Below are 21,349 nucleotides of genomic sequence, written 5' to 3'. Positions count from 1 at the left end.
TGTAAATCTTTTGATATTTTCCTTTGATGTGTAAAAATATTTTCAGACTAGTTATACTCCTGTATTTTTTTATTATTCGTTTTATATTGTGACTGTTTATATAATGTTTTCTATTTTTTTTTAAATGTGTTTGTGTGTGTTTTTAGGAGTTTTTCTGTACATTTTTCATAGCGGAAGTGGCAATATGGGCCGTTACTATGGAGATGAGGACAAGTCTGCTTTGCGTCACGTGAGCAGAGCAGTTGGCGCGCTGGTCTCCTGTTTTAGTCAAAATATCGTCATTAAACGAACATTTTTGTCTTTTCTTAGCATAGATCATATACATGCAGTATAATTATTTATTAGACAGTCTGTGATATTTGATATATTGGGTAGATACATGTTTTCACAACCCTAGCACGGCCCTAAAACGGAGGAACTACAACTGGGTTGCTGATGTCAACACAAGTACTGAAGAGGGGTCTAGGGAGTTGTAGTTTTTTTTTTTAACCCGGGGTTTTTCCTAAAATTGGAAGTTGTAAATACTTAATTGGTGGCATTCCAGGGATTTGAGGGGATGTAAAACACATTTTTGGTATCAGAATTTAAATATTGTCTTGTTCAAAGGGGGATTTTTTATTTTCACACCATAGCCCCCCCCCCCCACCCCTTGGTGACTATAACCATGACTACTCAGCTTACAACACATGTCAACACCTTTCTATTACAGTTGGTCTCATGTCCGTAACCCTTTTTGTCCCATAATTACAAGCCTTCAAATGTGCCCTGAGGTTAAGGTTAAAGGGTCAATATCTCAAAGCAGTAATAATATAGAACCTTCAAATTAATATATATTACTCTCCAGGCCAAGACGTTTCCAGTGATATATTTGGTGTAGCTATATGACAAAGTTTTTTTTTTTTTTTTTGACAATTAGGACATATATGCCCTAACAGTTTCAGGTTCAGAAAGCACTTTGAGGGCTTCAAGTTTGTGTTTGTGTTTGTGTGTGTGTGTGTGTGTGTGTGTGTGTGTGTGTGTGTGTGTGTGTGTGTGTGTGTGTGTGTGTGTGTGTGTGTGTGTGTGTGTGTGTGTGTGTGTGTGTGTGTGTGTGTGTGTGTGTGCGTGCGTGTGCGCGTGCGTGCGTGTGTGCGTGTCTGTGTGTGTGCAAGGGCATAGATTTGGTTTGAACATTGGGGGGTAATGTTAGTTAAAAAATGTTCTGCATATTTTTCATGTGATCATGGTATAAATATGGGGGGGGGGGTTACCCCCCCCCCCCCAACCCCCCACACACCCACAAATTACGCCCCTGTGTGTGTTTGTGTGTGTGCTTGTACAACTTTGTGTTTTAGACCATTGGAGTGAGGACAAAGAAAGTAAAGTGAGGACATTTTGCCCGGTCCCCACTTTCTGAGACCCCTTTAAAGGTCTGTTTGAGGGTCAAGACTTGGTTTTAGGGATAAGGTTATAATTGGGTTAAGGGTAGGTTTAGGTAAGGGTTCGGGTTATGCACTTAGTTGTGATGGGTATGGTTAGGGTCAGCGGCTAGTGTTTGCTTTGTGTCAATGTCCTCATAAAGATAGATGTACAAGAGAGTGTGTGTGTGTGTGTGTGTGTGAGAGAGAGAGAGAGAGAGAGAGAGAGAGAGAGAGAGAGAGAGAGAGAGAGAGAGAGAGAGAGAGAGAGAGTGTGTGTGTGTGTGAGTGCAAAAGTGAGTTTTGTGTTTTTACCCCTCCCTTTCTCACACAAGGTTGCAATTCTTAAATGAAATATAACAAAGGAAAATATTAACCATAAATGCTGTTTATATTGCTTTTAATTGTGATAAAATAAACGGTTGAGTAGGTCCACAGACCCACAAACACTGGCTGATTAACAAAAATAACCAACAAAGCACTACACACACTTTTTTGTCTACTAAAATATAACATCTGATGCATTGTGTAGCCTATTTGCTGTGGCAGATATAAATGATTTGAATGACTGTGTTAGGTCATCCTTGCACAAACCTACCAAAAAAAAAAAAAAAAAATTCAAAAAACACCATTTAGTAGGCTTATGTTCGTGAGCCATTTGCTTTATGAGGACACTAATGTCCTCATAAACCATGTTTACATTATAATACCCTACCCATGTCATTATACAGATTCGTTTCCTCATAAACCATAAGGGTGGGGGCTGGGGGGTGTTGAAACGTGTTCTATTTTTCACAGAAAATTAGCCAAGGCCAATTAATCTGAGGTTGAAAAATAATTAATCTTATCGTTGTTCTTTTGATAAAAAACTGGTAAAAGTACATTTTTTTTAAGTGTCACGAAAGTGGCAACATTACGTGTGGGCAACGTAGCTGCGAGAGGTCGCTGATTGACAAGTGGGTTGCCCTATCACAGAGGCACAGAGATCAGCAGATTGACAACTGAGGGGGAGTGGGGTGTCCGCTCTATTCGACCGCCACCATCATACTGTACACCCTCAAAGGTAGGTAATGAATACTGATATTAACATGCTTACGGAACCTGAATAATAAAGTTCGTTAGCGCTGTCTAAACCATCTTTCGTTAATTATGTATCACCATTAATTTATAGGAATGCGTTTAATGACATAGGGGTTTACCCAGCTTCAAGCCACCGCATTTAAGGTTAGCTGCAGTTGGCGCCAATGTGCTAACCGAGGTCAGAATTATAAATTGAAAAGTGTATTTACTCCAATACTACATTAAATCAGAAATCAACTATGGAGTATGGGTTATTGTTGCATAGAATATGTAGTAGGGCTGTGCGATATGGACTAAAAGTCACATATCGATATTTTTTTCCGTGATCGTATAATTTCATACGTCTATCATTAATGGCCCGCGGTAAATCGCACTCCCATCACTCACTCTTACTTCAAATCCCACAATGCACTGCAACAGCTGACACACAGCATAGACACACGAGGTGTTTCTCAATGTCAAGGATACTTCCTTGGCAGGACGGGTCCTTCCAAGTCATTTCCTTCAGAGGCTAGGCAAGGGTCCTCTTTAGCGTTCGGAGAACATGTAAATGGAACAGGCTAGCAAGTGCACGTCATTGCGTCATTACATCAGTGAAAGGTCCGCTTCGGCGCTGCAAAAATCATTGTGCTGGTGTACTGCACTGTTTAAATACACTTGACAGTCCTTATTTTGTCTTGTCAGTCCTTATAGAAATAAATAAAGGGATAATGTATAACCAGGCGGTTGTTATAGAATACAACCCCGCAAACTCTAAAGCAGAGGGGTCTTGATCAGCCGGTTGTATTCGCTGTAACAACCGCCTCGCTATACATTTTCCCACTTATAACATGGCTAACGTTACCTACCAAATAAATCAATAATTTGACACAAAATATTGATTTAAAAAGGAGTTTATTCATTCAAAAACGATTATATTACCGGAGTTAACAGAACAACATGATCTAGCTGTTAAAACACATGCAATTGTAAAATATGTGACCAACAAAAAAGGCTATGAAGTAAAAATTAAAAAGTTAATCACCAGTAAAAGGGAACAGCTTTAAATCCCCTCAGCAAATTTGAGCCGATATGTTAAATAGTTTAACAAACATTAAATAAATGGCTAAACTGAAATTATACTTGCTTACATTTGAAAGCATATTTGCCGTTATCACTCCGACTCCGCTAACGGTCGACATTTTTTATTTTTTGAACAAGATAGCAAAGCTGCGCATAGGATTGTGGGTGATTTAAGAGCGCGAAGGCTACACATATGCATCCTTTCCTGTGTATGGGATATTTTCCGAACGAAGGACTCAGTCCTTGGTTGAAATTCTGAGGATCCTCGACATTGGAACAGTCCTTCGACGGACGTCGATGACGTAGCATCCTCGAAATTCCGGCTTCCGAGGATCCTTCCTTGACATTGAGAAACGCCTACAGGCCATAAAAACCGAATGGGCTCTATGCGCGGCGGTATTTCCGGTGAAGGTCAAGGATGTTTGATTACTTCCGCCAATCGTAGAGTCCAATGCTATACCGAGAACTTATATTGGTTTTCATACTCTATGGCTATACTTAAGAAACGTTAGTCACAAAAACAGACAAAACAGACACCCCTCATTGTGTTTATGCTTCTTTTTTAAATTATAAACATAACTATATATAAAATTACATCTAAACGTATTAAAGTTTTGTTTCAAAGACGGGAGGACAGTACATTTTTAAGATTCTGCCATAATCCCGTTTTCCTCGGTTCTCCTCCACTTTAAATCTCCCCAACCGGAAACTGAAGAGCAGCCTTGCGTTGGTTTTATGCACAGCTGCACTACTTCCTGAACTTAAGCCAGCTCCTTGTTTCCTGTCTGACATTATTGTCCAAACTTGATTAATTCAGGTGTGTCTGATTATTGTTGTCGTGAATATTGAGGCCAGGCACACCTGAATCAATCAATTTGTCCAATAATGGCAGACAGGAAACAAGGAGCTGGCTTAAGTTCAGGAAGTAGTGCAGCTGTGCGTAAAGCCAATTAGGCCAAATTACAAACATTTGTAATGTAACACTTAAATAATGAAGTGCCTTTGTCACTTTGGTTGTCATTAAATGTTGATTGTTTTTATATTCTAGTTTTAAGATGCCAAGAGGTTCAACAATAACAACCTGCGTGAGCTGCAAAGCAGCTATTGGTGTGGCCACCAAAACCTGCAAATATTGCCAGTCAGTACAGCCAAGAAAGCAAAGACTGGCAAAAAAACTCCAGAAATTTGAGGCCAGAAAGGAGATATGGTTGAAAAACCAAAACAAAAACCAAACCTCCTCTCATGTTATTGATGAGGCATCTGTCTTGGTATGTGTTTAGCGTCTGTAGTTATTATTTACATAATTACAGCCCACAATGTTTCAGACATTTATAATTGCTTATATTTCTGTATATATTATATAATATATATCTTTATTTTCAGGTCGAAAAGTTAAACACACTGGGGTACAAGGCCATAGTCTTCATTGCAAAGAAAACAAAGAAGAAAAAAACCTGGTCCGCACAAGTCCTCCAGCCTAAATGGCAGCTGTCAGACCATTCTGAAAAATGCCTTGACAGGATGAAGGCTCTCTATGAAGTTTTAATTAATAGTAAGTGTGTTCGATTATTTAAAATCTTACTTCAGTCAACATAAAAATAAATGTGGCACAGACACAGTAATTGCAGTTGCCACAGGGCAAACCACAGTGGACCAAAACTAGCTATTCACCTGTTCATCAAATTTGGTCTTTGCTTTATCCAATAGGTTTTTCTGTAACACTTTATTATAATAGTCTGTCAGTCATTAATAAGTAACTATGCAGGAAGTAATGCAGGACTAATGAATATTACTACATTAACACTTCAGCTACTACTATTAACTAATATAGAAACAAGCTTAACTAATCAGTAAGTAATATCAAATTTAGGAGAGAGTTTATTATTAAGTAATCAATAATTACTCAATGAGATAGCCTTAGCCTCATAATTAACTGTTAACTAACTGACTAATTATAAAGAACATTATCGTGTGCCTGAGACATGATCAGTCATATGTTTTACTCTGAATGTAGTCATAAAATGCATCACTTATTATTCAAGTGTTACCTAGTCACTATGCAGGAACTACTAGTGATCTGGACCATTATTTTAAAGTGAAAAACATATATTTTTTAGTTTAAAATAATGGTCCAGATCACTAGTAGTCCTTGAAGAGTGACTAGGTAACACTTGAGTAATTAGTGATGCATTTTATGACCATGTTGAGAGTAAAAAAAGACAATTTCTAACGTATCAGACACGTTAATGTTGTGATTATTAATTTAATTAGTTATTTATAATTTGTCATAATTACCTATTAGTTCTTAATTATCTCATTAAGTAATTATAGATTACCTAATAATGAACTCTCTCCTAAATTTGATATTACTTACTGATAAGTTAAGATTGTCTCTATATTAGTTAATAGTAATAGCTGAAGTGTTAATGTAGTAATACTCATTAGTCCTGCATTACTTCATGCATAGTTACTTATTATTGATGGATCATTATTATAAAGTGTTACGGATTTTTCTTTTAGAGCTGCAACAATTATTTAATATTTGAGATTGTTATACAATTAATCACCAACAATTTTGATAATTGTTTAATAAAAAATGCTCTGCTTTCAGAGTCATTACATTAGAATATATATGTGTGTGTGTGTGTACATATATATATATATATATATATATATATATTCATACATCATCTTTTAGATTATGAAAATAACTGTTGTTTGCAGACTTAGTTTCTTAGTTTGAGCCACATAGCTCACTGATTGTCTGCCATACATAGCAAAAGAGTCAACAGCAAGATGCATTGCTCAATTCAATTTCGATGCATTGCTCAATTAAACTTCAAAAAACTATGAACACATATCTCCACTTCACATAGGGTAATGAGATCCTACAATTTGCATCAGAGTACAAAATCAGCCTTGCCTCAGTTTGATAGAGAGCATAGAGTCCATAGGGCAGCATGTATAGACAGAAGAATACAAAAGACAAATGTACTGGATGTTTCCTTATGGAGCACAGTCACTGCTTGAAAAAGGGGACATTTGTTCTTATTACAGGAGGTAAATAATTTTCTCTTTTTGTACCATTTGTACAGGTTGTACTAACCAGTTGTCCACCACCAGTCCTCCCATCCAGCCCACCACCGGTCCTCCCATCCAGCCCACCACCGGTCCTCCCATCCAGCCCACCACCAGTCCTCCCATCCAGCCCACCACCAGTCCTCCCATCCAGCCCACCACCAGTCCTCCCATCCAGCCCACCACCAGTCCTCCCATCCAGCCCACCACCAGTCCTCCCATCCAGCCCACCACCAGTCCTCCCATCCAGCCCACCACCAGTCCTCCCATCCAGCCCACCACCAGTCCTCCCATCCAGCCCACCACCGGTCCTCCCATCCAGCCCACCACCAGTCCTCCCATCCAGCCCACCACCGGTCCTCCCATCCAGCCCACCACCAGTCCTCCCATCCAGCCCACCACCGGTGCTCCCATCCAGCTCACCACCAGTCCTCCCATCAAGCCCACCACCAGTCCTCCCATCCAGCCCACCACCAGTCCTCCCATCCAGCCCACCACCAGTCCTCCCATCCAGCTCACCATCAGTCCTCCCATCCAGCCCACCACCAGTGCTCCGATCCAGCCCACCACCAGTGCTCCCATCCAGCCCACCACCAGTGCTCCCATCCAGCCCACCACAGAACCACCTCAGCAGAAACGCAGTAAGTTCTGCTGATATTTTCAAATAGCATATTAAATCATGATTCAATTGCTAGTCGTGTAGAAGAATAAATATATTATTTTTCATATATTTAATCAGGATATACGTGATAACCATGTTAAACATTTAATATGTCTCTCCTTCTTAAACTGAAATAATACTGTAAATGAAGAAATGTATTTAAATGTGAAAAAAAAAATACAAGTGACTGATTAGTGTGAGGTGACTTCTGAGGTGTTATACAAGTAACTACTGTAATATGTAGGTCTGGATAACTTGCCTTTCAAATATTACTAAAGGGAAATATAACGTTTAAAAATTCTAACAGGATGATTGACAGATTTTGAAGCAAAAACTTTTAGCAAGTGAATTTCTAAGGTGGTATCGGCCACAATGTGCAACCAGAACAGTTTCAATCTGTGCAGGAACTGATGATGATGGAGAGCACTGTTGCACATCCAAAGTCTACTGCAGGTGTTTGGTGCCTCATTCTTAGCTGTATAGAATTCACTTCAGTCTAAATTTGGCCCCTGAGGATCATACAAACCCCTATTCCAGTGAAGTTCCTATATTCAATGAATATACAACGAAGACAAGATGTTTAATGTTCAAACTGAAAAGCTTTATTGTTTGTTTGCAAAGATACACTCATTTTGAATGTCATGGTGCATGGGTATGCCATGGACACTAACACACCCCCATGGCTTTTGAACTTAGCACTGAAAACAATCTGGGAGGTCCTTTTCCTTTTTATCCGAGGAACACAACGTCGATGATTTCCATAAACTATTTTAAATGTGTACAGCACTCATAGTACTTGTAGTAGCGACAAACTGTGTTAACTGACAATTGTTTTCCAAGGTGTTCCTGAGCCCATGTTACAGTAATATCCTTTATAGTTGTGATTCCCAGCATCACATAGCATCCCCAGAAGACTCAGTCATTCACAACCAAGGATGACTTGCTTGTGAATGAATCCTGGGATGCCCCTTTAATGCCCAATCATGACACTCACATGTTTTTAATGAACCTGTTCACCTGTGGAATGTTCCAAACATTCCCAGTCTAGATCCTGTTGAAAATCGTTGTATTATGTTTTTATTTTTGTTTTACAGTTGACCCAGCTTAATTGGATTTGGGTTTGTAAAACCTATTGAATCAGATTGACAGAATCTTCATACTTAGTAAATCATTTTGTGAGACCCTGTGCCCTGTGAATTGAAGCATTATCAGTCTTGAAGACACATCTCCCATCAATATTAAAATTACAGGACAAAGGTGATATGTGTAGGAGGAACTACATTCGTTGTTTTTCCCCTCATTTTCCAGGCTTTTTTTTCTTGAATTGATCACCTGTTTGTACATCTTTCTATAACCCTTAGTATAACCCTTAGTAGAGTGAATAAGTGACCATACAGCATATGGTTGAACAGTGTCCATGTATTTCAATGAGTACCCTGGCCTGCAAATATCTTTCCAATTGTAATGTGACATTATATATTTGTTATCGGAATAAAGGTATTTAGACCAGTATTCATTGTAATAACAGATACATTTCCTTAATCTCAACAGATATGTCTGCAAACAACAGAAAGAAGCAGAAGAATTCTGCAGCCTCAGACATGTCCTCAAGGAAGAAACTGAGGGGGATACAATCAACCAAAGGTTATTAAGCTTTAGTAGTTTTACATCTCACCATTTCAAATCAGACTTCAAATACAGTGATTCTTTTGCCTTAGCCAGATATACTTCACTTCCAGCCAGGTCATAAATATATCATGTGTAGCCTGTCATTTTTTTTATATATATATATTGATGATGTATGAGGTCAAACTCATTTACTTTTTTTGCTCATGTTCTTTTTTTTTCTTCAGATTGTAACCATGGAATCCTAGAAAAGGAGCCTTACTACCCAGTGAAGAGGGTGATCCGCTGCAAAATGCAAAAGGTTAGCTTTAGAGTAATTTATAAAAGTTATAGATGTACTCTGTACTCGGTAGAATTGCAGCACCACATCTGGAAACCCCTTAACTCCCAACTTTGATGTTTTTACAGGGGATCCAAATGAAGTTAGTGGAATGGGAGCCCTGTTCACTTTGGTATGTACAATTTATCATATATTCCATTTTGATTGGAATAGCCTAATTCTTAGTACTTCAAAACAAAGTAATAGCCTTGGCTTTTATTTGTGGCCGGCTGTGGCACAGTGTGTCAAAGTGTCCTTGGGCAAGACACTGAACCCACACTTTCCCCCCAGTGTGTCATTGGGTGTGTGAATATGTGGGAATCCAATCTCCAAAGCCTGTCTGCAAACAGTTCTGTATGAATGTGTGTGTAAAAGGGTGGTTGTGAGGAACATTGTAAAAGTACTTTGAGAGGTCCCAGAAAGTCTAAAAGCGCAATAAAAGTGCAAGTCCATTTAACATCCATAATTGCTTCAGCCACTTAACTGAACAGGTTGAATTTGGGATAGTCATCTATATGTGGCTTGCCTTTAATTTATTTTGTGCAAAGCTCTTGTTCAAATATAAATTAATTATAATTTGGTGCATGTGGGTAACATGAGACTAACTGGATGGATTAATTGTTTAGAATCAAACTAAATAATGATATGTCGCATGCTGCATAAAGTTTAAACATACACGCTAAACAGCACAAGGGAACAGATCTACTATGAAAAAAAAAAAAAACTAACTGAGACTGAGTTTCACTTATCAAAATGTGCTATCACATCAGGTCCATGAGGGGGCGGACAATTTTTGGTACTGAGCTTTTAGTTCAAGTTTTACAGTTTGTGTATTTTATCAGTTATGTATTGCTTAAGGCAGAAAAACCTGACTGATGATAATGGAGAGACATATGTTGGACATAATCACCAATTTATTCTGAGCCAGGATTTCCTTTTTCTTTACATTGAATTTTGATTAGATGTTGACATTGTGTTGACATAAAGTAACACACATTGGTTAAAGGCATTTACAAAAGTCCAAAGACTTGAGAGGTCTTTCATGACTACATTTTCAAGACAATTATTGTGCAGCAAATTGCAGAGGTCTTTTACAATGGATACCTTCAGAGCAGAGGTATAGACCATTTCACAAGATGTAAACAAGACTGGTCCAGAAGCACTTCCTGTTTCAGTTTGTAACTGTTTTCTTTATTTCACATGTAAAGAAAACATCTTAAAGATGTTTGTTTAACTTTTTGATTCAGTTTTAAATGTTCTGTTGGTTGTATTTTATCCCAGCTCTTATGTAGTGTTAAAAAACTGAAACAGGAAGTGCTTCTGGACCAGTGTTGTTTACATCTTGTGAAATGGTCTTAATGGCTACACCGTAGGTAATGCAGATTCAAACCTTAACCAAAATATTACCATAGGCAGGCAATTGACTGTTATCAGGCTACTGAATGGGTGGCTTGCTGCTCCTCATTGCCCTTAACCTTGTCATGATTGTTTTGAATTAAATTCATGGCTGATGTAAAGACCTAAATTAATAACAATCTCTTTTAATTACAGTGGGAAAACTTGGCCGACACAGTGGGTGACGGAGGAGAACACCAGGAATTAAGAAAATTTTCAATTCCATTGTTGTTTATGTTGTTATACAGTATATTAAAATACTTTTTCAAAAGCCTTAAAGTTGCCTGAAATCTTTTTTTCAAAAGCCTGAAAGTCTCCCACTTTGTAGAAAACCAGAGAACACATGCTGTGTTTGTAAAAAGCTTGACAGATCAACTCTCTCCTTCACACAGATAGATAGATAGATAGATAGATAGATAGATAGATAGATAGATAGATAGATAGATAGATAGATAGATAGATAGATAGATAGATAGATAGATAGATAGATAGATAGATAGATAGATAGATAGATAGATAGATAGATAGATAGATAGATAGATAGATAGATAGATAGATAGATAGATAGATAGATAGATAGATAGATAGATAGATAGATAGATAGATAGATAGCGCGTTGCCACCACCTGCTGTGAACTTGATCCAGAAACTACAAACTACCCTCTCCCCATCCTTCTTGAAGTCACGTGACTCAACCAAAACGTTTCAGTTTCACATTATTCTGGCGAGATCTAAACATTCTAAGCAACAACGAGCAAGTGAGTGATTATGTACATTCAATGACTGAATATTATGAAAATAAAATATGTTTCTCTCTAGAAATGTAATCAAAACTTATTTTCATGCAGAAACTAACTAAAAATATGGCGATAGCAGCATCCATAGCAACCAAAACGTTTCAGTTTCACATTATTCTGTCGAGATCTGAAAACTATCGCAACAACTAGCAAGCATGTACATTCACTGAGTGGATATTATAAAAATAAAATATATATTTCTCGCTAGAAATGTAATCAAAACTTATTGTCATGCAGAAACTAACTAAAAATATGGCGATAGCAGCGTCCATGGCAACTAAAATGTTTCAGTTTCACATTATTCTGTCGAGATCTGAAAAATATTCGCAACAACGAGCAAGCCAGTGATTATGTACATTGACTGAGTGAATATTATGAAAATAAAATATATATTTCTCGCTAGAAATGTAATCAAACCTTATTTTTATGCAGAAACTAAGTCAAAATATGCCGATAGCAGCGTGTTATAGCAACCAAAACGTTTCAGTTTCACATTCTGGCGAGATCTTAAAGATATTCGCATTAACGAGCAAACAGGTGATTATGTACACTCACTGAGTGGATATTATGAAAATAAAATATATATTTCTCGCTAGAAATGTAATCAAAACTTATTTTTATGCAGAAACTAAGATAAAATATGCCGATAGCAGGGTCCATGTAGCAACCAAAACGTTTCAGTTTCACATTATTCTGGCGAGATCTGAAAAATATTTGCAGTAACGAGCAAACAGGTGATTATGTACACTCACTGAGTGGATATTATGAAAATAAAATATATATTTCTCGCTAGAAATGTAATCAAAACTTATTTTTATGCAGAAACTAAGATAAAATATGCCGATAGCAGCGTCCATAGCAACCAAAACGTTTCAGTTTCACATTATTCTGGCGAGATCTGAAAGATATTCGCAATAACGAGCAAACAGGTGATTATGTACATTCACTGAGTGGATCTTATGAAAATAAAATATATATTTCTCGCTAGAAATGTAATCAAAACTTGTTTTTATGCAGAAACTAAGTCAAAATATGCAGATAGCAGCGTCCATGTTATAGCAACCAAAACGTTTCAGTTTCACATTATTCTGGTGAGATCTGAAAAATATTTGCAGTAACGAGCAAACAGGGAATTATGTACACTCACTGAGTGGATATTATGAAAATAAAATATATATTTCTCGCTAGAAATGTAATCAAAACTTGTTTTTTTATGCAGAAACCAACTGAAAATATAGTTTTTTTCACTAAACATGAAAGAAATGTCCGCCATGTTTTTCGTTCTCACAGCCGTAATCTTGAAAGTCACGTGACTCTGACGGAAAACAATAGGAGAAGAATAAGCAAAAAAAATGTAACAGTCATACAATTTAAGGGCCATTATTGTAACCCCTCTACGTTTTGCACTTTGGACCAACGTAGCCAGGGTACATTTTTATATGAGACTGGGTTGTTCTGGGCTATTATTCCTTGGAAAGGAATATTTAGATTGAATTAATTGAATTGATTAAATTCAAATCAATGTGCGGATTAATGTTGATTATTATTACTCAATTATGTATCATTTTTATGTAGAATTAAATTATTTTTATCAGCACCATTTACACATTAAAGGTATTTTTCAAATCAATTCAATATTTTTTTCAGTTTATAATTAATTCTGTTCTGTTTTCTATTCGAATCTACACATTTTAAATGGATAACTATTAAGAGTCTCGTTTAATTAATATTTACTCAATACCAAACCTTGTGAAATTTAATTAATAATATTGCTTGTAATCTGTTGCCTCATTTTTATTGAGTAGATTTGCTGTATCTTTTCTTACAGAGCCTATCTAAATTTTTAATTTTATAAACTTTTTTTTTTTTTTTTTACAATAGAAGGACAAAACAAGTCAAACAAAAAAACTTTTTTATTTATTTATTTCTTGTTTTGTGGTGTGTCTGATGAAAATTCATATAATCTGATTGAATCGGAATTGAATCGATTTTAATCGAATCAGGTCATCTGTATCGATACCCAGTGCATACTTTGCTAATCAATTTTTCATCAAATTGTTCATACGTATTTGGCAGTAATTTAGCATTTAGCTAAAATGTGATTTTTGTTAAAGTAAAAATGGATTAAAATGACATACTAATATGTACGGTTTTGCCAATAGAGGAAATGCGCGTGACGTCACCGTCGGCCGGAGTGCCTGCAGTTCCTTTCAGTGAGTGGCAAAAAGACTGAGCGGCTGTATACGTGTTCAGCGTGAATGCCGCAAAAAACAAACACAACACACACAAATAAAGTGGGAAAGAGCTTTGCGATTGACTGTAGGCTTACAACTAGATTTGACAAAACATCAGAGGTATATTTTTACAGACTGCTATGGAAAGCAATGCAATTCACAGAAACAACTGGACTCCAGTCAGCAAAAGGTGGATTTGCATTTTGCAATATGCTGAATTTAGCTCTAAAACCATACCCATATATTTTGTATTGTTATATACATTAACAGCTCATCAATTAAATATTTATCATTGCATATTCTGCATTATTGGATGTTTTTTTAATAAACACTGACCAAAAAAATGTATAAAGTTTTAGGGCTGGACGATATTATATATATATATATATTTGATATATATATAGGCTATATAACACTGATATAAGTGATCACCTGGATTTAGACCTATTTTATATTTATATAAAGCGTTCACAGGCATGTTTAGATCTTGCTTTTATTTCCCCGGTGTCGAAATTAGGCAAACATAAATGTCAGGCAACACGATTCCTAGCTGCATGTCAATATCCATGGATCACTGGATCTTTAGTAAGTTGTAAGGAACACTATATTGAGTCCAACATTTAGTTTAAATTGATAAAATTGTCTGATTTAATCGCATTTCCGCAGTTTTCCCCTATTGAATCCAGTCACGCAGCAGATATTTTGCCTCTCGGTCAGGCTGAGGGGGGTTGTCACGCGGGAAAGTCACGTGTCAATGCATTCCCTGTATTTTTTAGTTTGCTCTTGTTTCTTGGTTATTTATTTGTTGATTCGTGGTTGTGTAGGTCCAAAATATTCCCTGAGAACATTGAAATGAAATCCCTGCAGATTTTAATTATAATCTCAGAGCTGTTGGCCTTGTGTAAAGATCCCGGGCAGAGGTTTAACCCACACACATGTCAACATCCTCACAGAGTACTTTCAGAGGTTTAGACACAGACAGGCGGACAGGTTTATGGATTAGATTTTTAATAATTAGAAGAGTAGGAGAGGAAGTGAATATGTGCTTATTAGAACAATTAAAAACAGCATGACACACAATCATGGGCTCAGAACAGCATTAACCCCGCAGGAAAACACTGCAGATGGGTGGACGCCACAAATACACACTGAACATGGCGGACTTGGACAATCTGAGCTGAAGTTTTGACTTCTGGGTGTGTTGGAGAGGGTTTTGGACTGTAAGGTTCTAATTAGTTAATGGTAAAGGAAACCCTTCTGGGTGCCGGTGAGAGCACAAAAAAATGAGAAGACAGGTGATCAGATTAACTCTGTGTATTGGAGGTAGAGGGATGGACCACTAATATTCAGGGATGTATAGATATAATCTGAAAAATTATAAATACAATAAAGATAGTAAGGGTTTCACATTATTTTGATGGTCCCTTTTTACATATTCTGTTGACCATAGGTAACGTTGCACCTACATGTCAACTAACTTTCATTAGAGTGTTATTTGAGTATTAATACATCCTCTGATGGCTACTTCCAGCAGGATAATGGACCATGTCACATAGCTCGAATCATTTCAAATCGAAATGATGAAAATTGGTTTCTTGAAAATGACAATGAGTTCACTGTACTAAAATGGCCCCCACAGTCACCAAATCTCAACCCAAGAGAGCATCTTTGGGATGTGGTGAAACAGGAGCTTCATGCCCTAGATGTGCATCACACAAATCTCCATCAACTGTAAGATACTATCCTATTAATATGGGCCAACATTTCTAAAGAATGCTTTTAGCACCTTGTTTAATCAATGCCACATAGAATTAAGGCAGTTCTGAAGGTAAAAGGGGCTCAAACACAGGTGAGTGTTTGTTTTAATGTCATATATGACTTGAATGTTAAGAGAATTTCAAAATAAACATAGGCTATAATTGTTATAATTGGGAAAATGATTTGTAAATGACAAGGAAAAACAATATAAACTTTGAAATTACTAGTGCCATCTAGATCTAATAATAGGTCAATTACAAATCTGATCTTACCTTTTAATATTAGTATCTCATTGGGCTCAACTGATGATATATATATATATATTATGGGTGTAATGGTTCACAAAATTCACGGTTCAGTTCGATACGGTACACTTGTGTCACGGTTTGGTTCGGTACGGTTCAGTACGTTTTTTTTTTTTTTTTTTACTTCGAGCAATGATGGAGCTACACTTGACTTTTCTTGTGAGCATATAAAACAAAACAGCTCCTTGGACAAAATTAAGTGTAATATTGTAGTAGTTATAAACAAAGGTTTATTTTAGTTCAGATTAACATTTGAGGGCAATTGTATTCATAATTTCTAAATAAAACCGACGTGATGTTACTTGATAGCATTATAGCCTACTATTCCTGCCAAACTTACAGTTAGTAGTGTTATACAGTAAATCCATGATGAATGCTGCTGATATGTGGACACTGGATAGTTCATTCATGGCACAATGTTTCTTCCTGGTTTCCACGTCAGCACTGTTTGATACGTTAATAACGGAGAAATGTAAATGTTTCTCACCAGATCTCGCAGCGATGTTATTACTTCAGTGGAGAATTGGGAGAATTATTATTTTTTCCTTTCTGATTTCGCTGTGTAGTAACAGTGCTACTTGATTAAGATCGGCTCGCTGCATTGGACCAAACTGATACACGGTCCGTCAACCACACAATAACTAGTAGCTCAGTTTCGTTCCGCTTACATTACATTTGCCATTTGATGTTGGGCAATGCTGTGGTCATGCACGCCAGCGTCTCTTACATTATGAGCGCACTTGTCACGTGCGACACACCTACATTTGAATAATGGAATTTTGGTCAGCAGGAAAAATGTTCCAACCTATTCTTTACAGTCTATGGTTCCAACGAACCGTTCGGTTCAAATATGCATACCGAAAACCGAATCGAAAGCCTCGTACCGAACAGTTCAATACGAATACGTGTATTGTTAGAGAGAGAACAGTGAGAGATGCAAGACCAGTGCGTCTCACAGGTGTCATTCATTATCACTCATGCCACCAGCCTCGCGCCATTCTCTCACGTCCCTCAGCCTCGTCCTGCTCGCCACAGAAACATTCTCAGATGCCACTGCTTTGGCTCTGAGGTCCCAATATCCTCTAGCCTGGTAATACCAGACTCTGCTACTTCAATTTGCTTCGTAGACAGAGTCTGGAATGGCATAATAGAGAAGTGTTTTCTCTCTCGCAAGGGGGCGCTTCTCTGAAGTTTAAAATCATTGGTTACCCGTAAGCCAATCAGATAAGTTTATTTATGACGTATGTTATGCGCCGACACGGCCGCATCGAGACATTATGCATCGAACTCAAATCTATAATCGAACTTCCACTGTAGACAGGGAGCGGCGCTTTTTTAAGGACTGCAAAATGTGTGCTAACCGGGAATGAACAATTCACAAACTAGGTTATTTATGTGAATTACTGAGTTGCGGCCGCCCCGCAGCATCGGCTTGCCCTGCTCTCACGATCGAGTCATGAATGATTTAGTTTCCGCCGCCCCGCAGCGCTGCGATCGGGCGAGACCGAGCCGCTGCTCTCGCGAGTCATGAATAGGAAGTTCATTTTACTGATTTTCTGAGTCATTCGAGTCATTTTGTTTTGGCTTAATGTTATAATTTGAACAGCCAAATTCCCCGATCACATCCACCTAAGCAATGTTGATCATATTCTGAATTAAGAAATCATAATGCAGTAAAAAATGATTTACAGGGAACATAAATAATCACTTTACCTTGCTTCCGAGTCTTACGTTCATTTGTCACGTGACATACACAATGAACAGATTGTTCATGAATCAAATATCTGGGACTAATGCAGCAGGATGTGGAAACGAAATATGGTGGATTATTATTATGATAATAAGAGCGCGCCAGGAGCGTTCACAGCCGAGGAAACCGACGTTATTGTCATCATTGTCATGGCCGTAAAAGACAGAGAACTGACGTTGAATGGGGGTAAGTTATGTCCTTATATAGTTATGCATATAGTTATGGCCAAACAGGTCTGATCCTTCATTACTACAATTAGCCTGAAAAAAATGGGTAGCCTAAATGCCTAAGCTTGAAGTGTTAATATTTGTCCTTGTTATAATGATTTGCAAAAATAAAAACGTCTGCACGCGCCGGTCCTAGCTGTAAACATTGATGATGCGAGCGAAATACTGGAGTGAACATGGCTGTAAACGACTTTTGCTTCAGTTTGAAAAACCCCGGAATGTTCTCCATAACAGAGCGAATTGCATCCCGTGTCTTGTTTCCCATTTCTGCGGTTGTTTCCCTAACCGGTCGGTTTTCAAAATTTCTCTAACCTACAATGTACTCCTTTGGCGCTTAGCGGCTACGTCACGGCTCTCAGCCCGCCCTCTGTTCGTTGATTGGCCGGCTGTTTTCAGCCCGGTGGAAAACTGAAAGATAGGCCGCTATCTCAGACTGACTACAGGAGCGAAATGAAATTAGCGGAAGTAGGAAGTCTGACGTAGTCAGGCTAAATATCCTCATCTTTTAGCACCTTTTCACTGCTTTGTGCGACTCGACTCGTTGTAAGACTCCTACTTCAATACACACACACACACAAATATATATAAATATATGGGTTTATATAGTGTCCGGACCTCTGCTGGGAAGGAATTACAGAGACTGGACCTCTTGGAACTTTAATATAATACACCTGTTCTAGAGGAATTTGAGCTCTGAAAAAGGAGGTCTTGCTTCCGGAGACAATGTTCTGAATTTCTGATAATATAACATTCTTCCAGTAATAGTAATAGGATGTTTGTTAGAAGTTATCTGTTCTTTTTAATAATGTTCACACAAAAACATTCCCTTTAACAATGCAAATTATGTTTTTTTTTCCTGAAACGTTTTAGTTGGACGTTTGTCTAATATTTTTTTAGATGTTCCTAATTGCTCCAGAATGTTCAGAGAAAAATCAAAAGTAATGTCCCCATGTTTGCAGAATTTTAAAATGAAATGTTCCTTTAATGTTCACATAACATTAAAAAAATACTGAATGTTAGAACAAATTTTTGTTAGCTGAGTTACATTACATACAAGGAATAATTTTGTTTGAGATACATGAAGGCAATTACTCCTGACACACCAGCACATGAGTGTCCAGTCCTTTTCCTGGAGGGCCACTGTCCTGCAGAGCAGTTCTAGCCCCAATGAACAAGTGAATCAAGTTCTTGGGGATCATTGAAAACATCCAAGCAGGTATGCTAAAGCAAAACTCTGAAGGAAGTCCCTCGAGGAGCAGGAATGGACTATCCTTTTCTCATACAAAGCAATGTGTTAAAAACTACTGAGCAACTGTGAAGTAATATCTTGTTACCACATTGAAGACAACACTTTAGCACCGGTTTTTCAACATGCACATACCACTTATGTTTTCTTTAGAAATCATAAAAATATTGTTTCCTGTTTATCCACAAAAGCTCTAAGCTATTTGCAGATTTATCTACATGTAAAAATAAGGATATTTAACTTTGACCATTTTAACATTGCTTCTCTATTTTCCCTCAAAAATAAAGCAGTAAGGCGGAGGAGAAGCTTTCTGACAGCCTCCTCAAAATGGCATCTGCAAATTACAGGCTGTTACGTTCTCTTAGCACCTATTAATTATATCAAAGATGAGAGCGGCCAGCCGCACTGTGATTTATTACACCACTAACTTGTTGTGTCACTCTTGGGATAGTGGGAGGAGCAGACGACAGGAGAGAGAGAGACAGTGGCACTGGACTTCGACGACCCAGACAACCCTCTGCGACCTCACCTGAGAGACAGACAGACATGGACAGTAAGACAGGTTTCTAGTTGACCGTTTGGCTCAAACCTGAAGCTCAAAATCAGAGCTGAAAACGGCCTCATAACAAACAGACACAATGGATAAGCTGGCACTTTTACATTTTGCCAAAGTAAATCTGCCGCTGAAGCAGCCCTGGAAATGAATGGAGGCTTGGGCAAAATTGCCACCAAAATAAACAAAATGCTCCCAAATCCAAAGTAAGGGGGCATAAATTACATTTTTTCAAGGTTTTTGTGCGTTTTTTTAATCCATCTTTCGCGAAGAATGGAGGCTGCGTATATAATTTGCAGAAAGACAAAGCTGAAAGAGGAAAAACAAAAAGAATGATTTGATGGAGATAAATTACAAAATCATACGAAGTCCCCAGATAATACTAATCCAGTGCGAATAGGGCTAAAGTAACATTATTGAAAAAAGTCATGCATGGGGCTGGAAAAAAAAGTGAAAATGAATTAAAGTGAGATTTTATGCATGTTATAATCAAGACGACAAAATGGGGAGACTTGTTAATGTTTAATGTTCTATTATGCCGGTATTTAAAAGACTTTCGGTTATGTTGGTGCTTTTGGAGAGTTATAATTGTGGTGAAGTGTAGGGGTGCTTGAGGTCCTGCTAATTTAAATTTAAGTTGTTTTTTTTTTATTTAGTTTAAAGTATAACTTTTTGATTGTGTAATTATGTAGAAAGCCTTATGGAAGCTTGCTTAAAAGAAAATAATCTCACAATTCTGACTTTATTTCTCGCAATTGCAAGTTTAAATAAAAAGTAAGCTTTTTTATTCCATACAAACACTGATCGCCCCTTTATAGAAAAGTTAATTTCTGACCCAGTGCTGAAGCACATTTGCTAATCTGACATTTTATTATAAAATGAGAGCTAGAAGAAAATGTAATTAATCAAGAGTTATTCTGAATCAACATGAAGATTTTTCCTAAAACACCAATGAGCCAATAGTTGGCACAGCTGCAAAAAAAAAAAAAAAAAAAAAGATTGTGGAAAACATATTGAGGGCTTCCTTATGAGCTCATCTCTGGTGTTTAAGCCTAACAGCCTAACAGATATTAAGAGAATCTCTTTCACACGAATAAAAAAAATTATGTGGCCGATTAGATACTGATGGCCACTTTCAAAATAACTCATTTGTTTGGAACTTGAAACACTCCATCAGAGCTGATTGAGCTTGCAGCACAAGTCTGAACCATCCAATGGAATTGCTTGTTGTGGCAACCTGTGACATTCAATTCATTTTTACCCGGAGGAGAATTTTTGCACAGTCTGTGGTTCATTCTGCCCTACTTACTCTGCGAGAGAAGACTATGAACTTCTGTCAATTTACACCAGAGAGACATCAATACATCAGCAGGTTGAGGGGCTATTAGGAACAGACAGTGGACTAAAACACAGCCTGAGAAGATTGTGTGTGTATCACACACACACACACACACACACACACACACACACACACACACACACACATACACTGCAGGGCACTAGATTTTCTTTCAGTGAGCGATCATTCATGTGTACATGTTATATTTTTCTGTTTTCCGTGGGAGGCGATTTAACAGCGCACTTCTCTAGTCTATAGGGTAAATGCTCATTTTCGATATACATTACAAATAACAAGATATTTGAAATAACTGTGGAGCAAATTGGCTAGTGATTAATATTGAAGCATGTTTTACAATAGATAAGTTGTTTAAAACCAAGTGACTTTCTTTCTACTGTCGAAAAAAAAAGGAAATCATTAGCAGAACACAGGCACAGGAACATTTACCTTTTAAGTGAAAGTGACGTGAAGTCCAAGTATGGTAACCCATACTCGGAATTTGTCCTCTTTTTTTAACCCATC

The 21,349-nt window shown here is 37.5% G+C and overlaps 1 protein-coding gene across 1 annotated transcript; it reads left to right on the top strand.

The window, feature by feature from the left end:
- The first annotated feature begins 4,594 nt into the window (after positions 1-4,594).
- Positions 4,595-10,826, top strand: LOC148998356 (uncharacterized). The gene is made up of 7 exons (XM_089127345.1): positions 4,595-4,807; positions 4,923-5,091; positions 6,635-7,258; positions 8,830-8,922; positions 9,132-9,205; positions 9,313-9,356; positions 10,775-10,826. Exons 1-7 carry the CDS (start codon positions 4,595-4,597, stop codon positions 10,824-10,826), a joined length of 1,269 nt encoding a protein of 422 aa, XP_088983471.1.
- Positions 10,827-21,349: the final 10,523 nt, after the last annotated feature.

This window comes from Pimephales promelas, chromosome 1, assembly GCF_988280905.1.
Source record: "Pimephales promelas chromosome 1, fPimPro1.hap1.1, whole genome shotgun sequence".
NCBI classification, from domain to species: domain Eukaryota; kingdom Metazoa; phylum Chordata; class Actinopteri; order Cypriniformes; family Leuciscidae; genus Pimephales; species Pimephales promelas.
This window is presented reverse-complemented; position numbering and strand designations above follow the sequence as displayed.

Coding starts and splice junctions, on each gene's coding strand:
- LOC148998356 (XM_089127345.1), top strand. CDS start 4,595: ATGCCAAGAGGTTCAACAATAACAACCTGCGTGAGCTGCAAAGCAGCT. Junction 7,259..8,829: donor ACCACCTCAGCAGAAACGCA/GTAAGTTCTGCT, acceptor TAATCTCAACAG/ATATGTCTGCAAACAACAGA. Junction 9,206..9,312: donor TCCGCTGCAAAATGCAAAAG/GTTAGCTTTAGA, acceptor ATGTTTTTACAG/GGGATCCAAATGAAGTTAGT.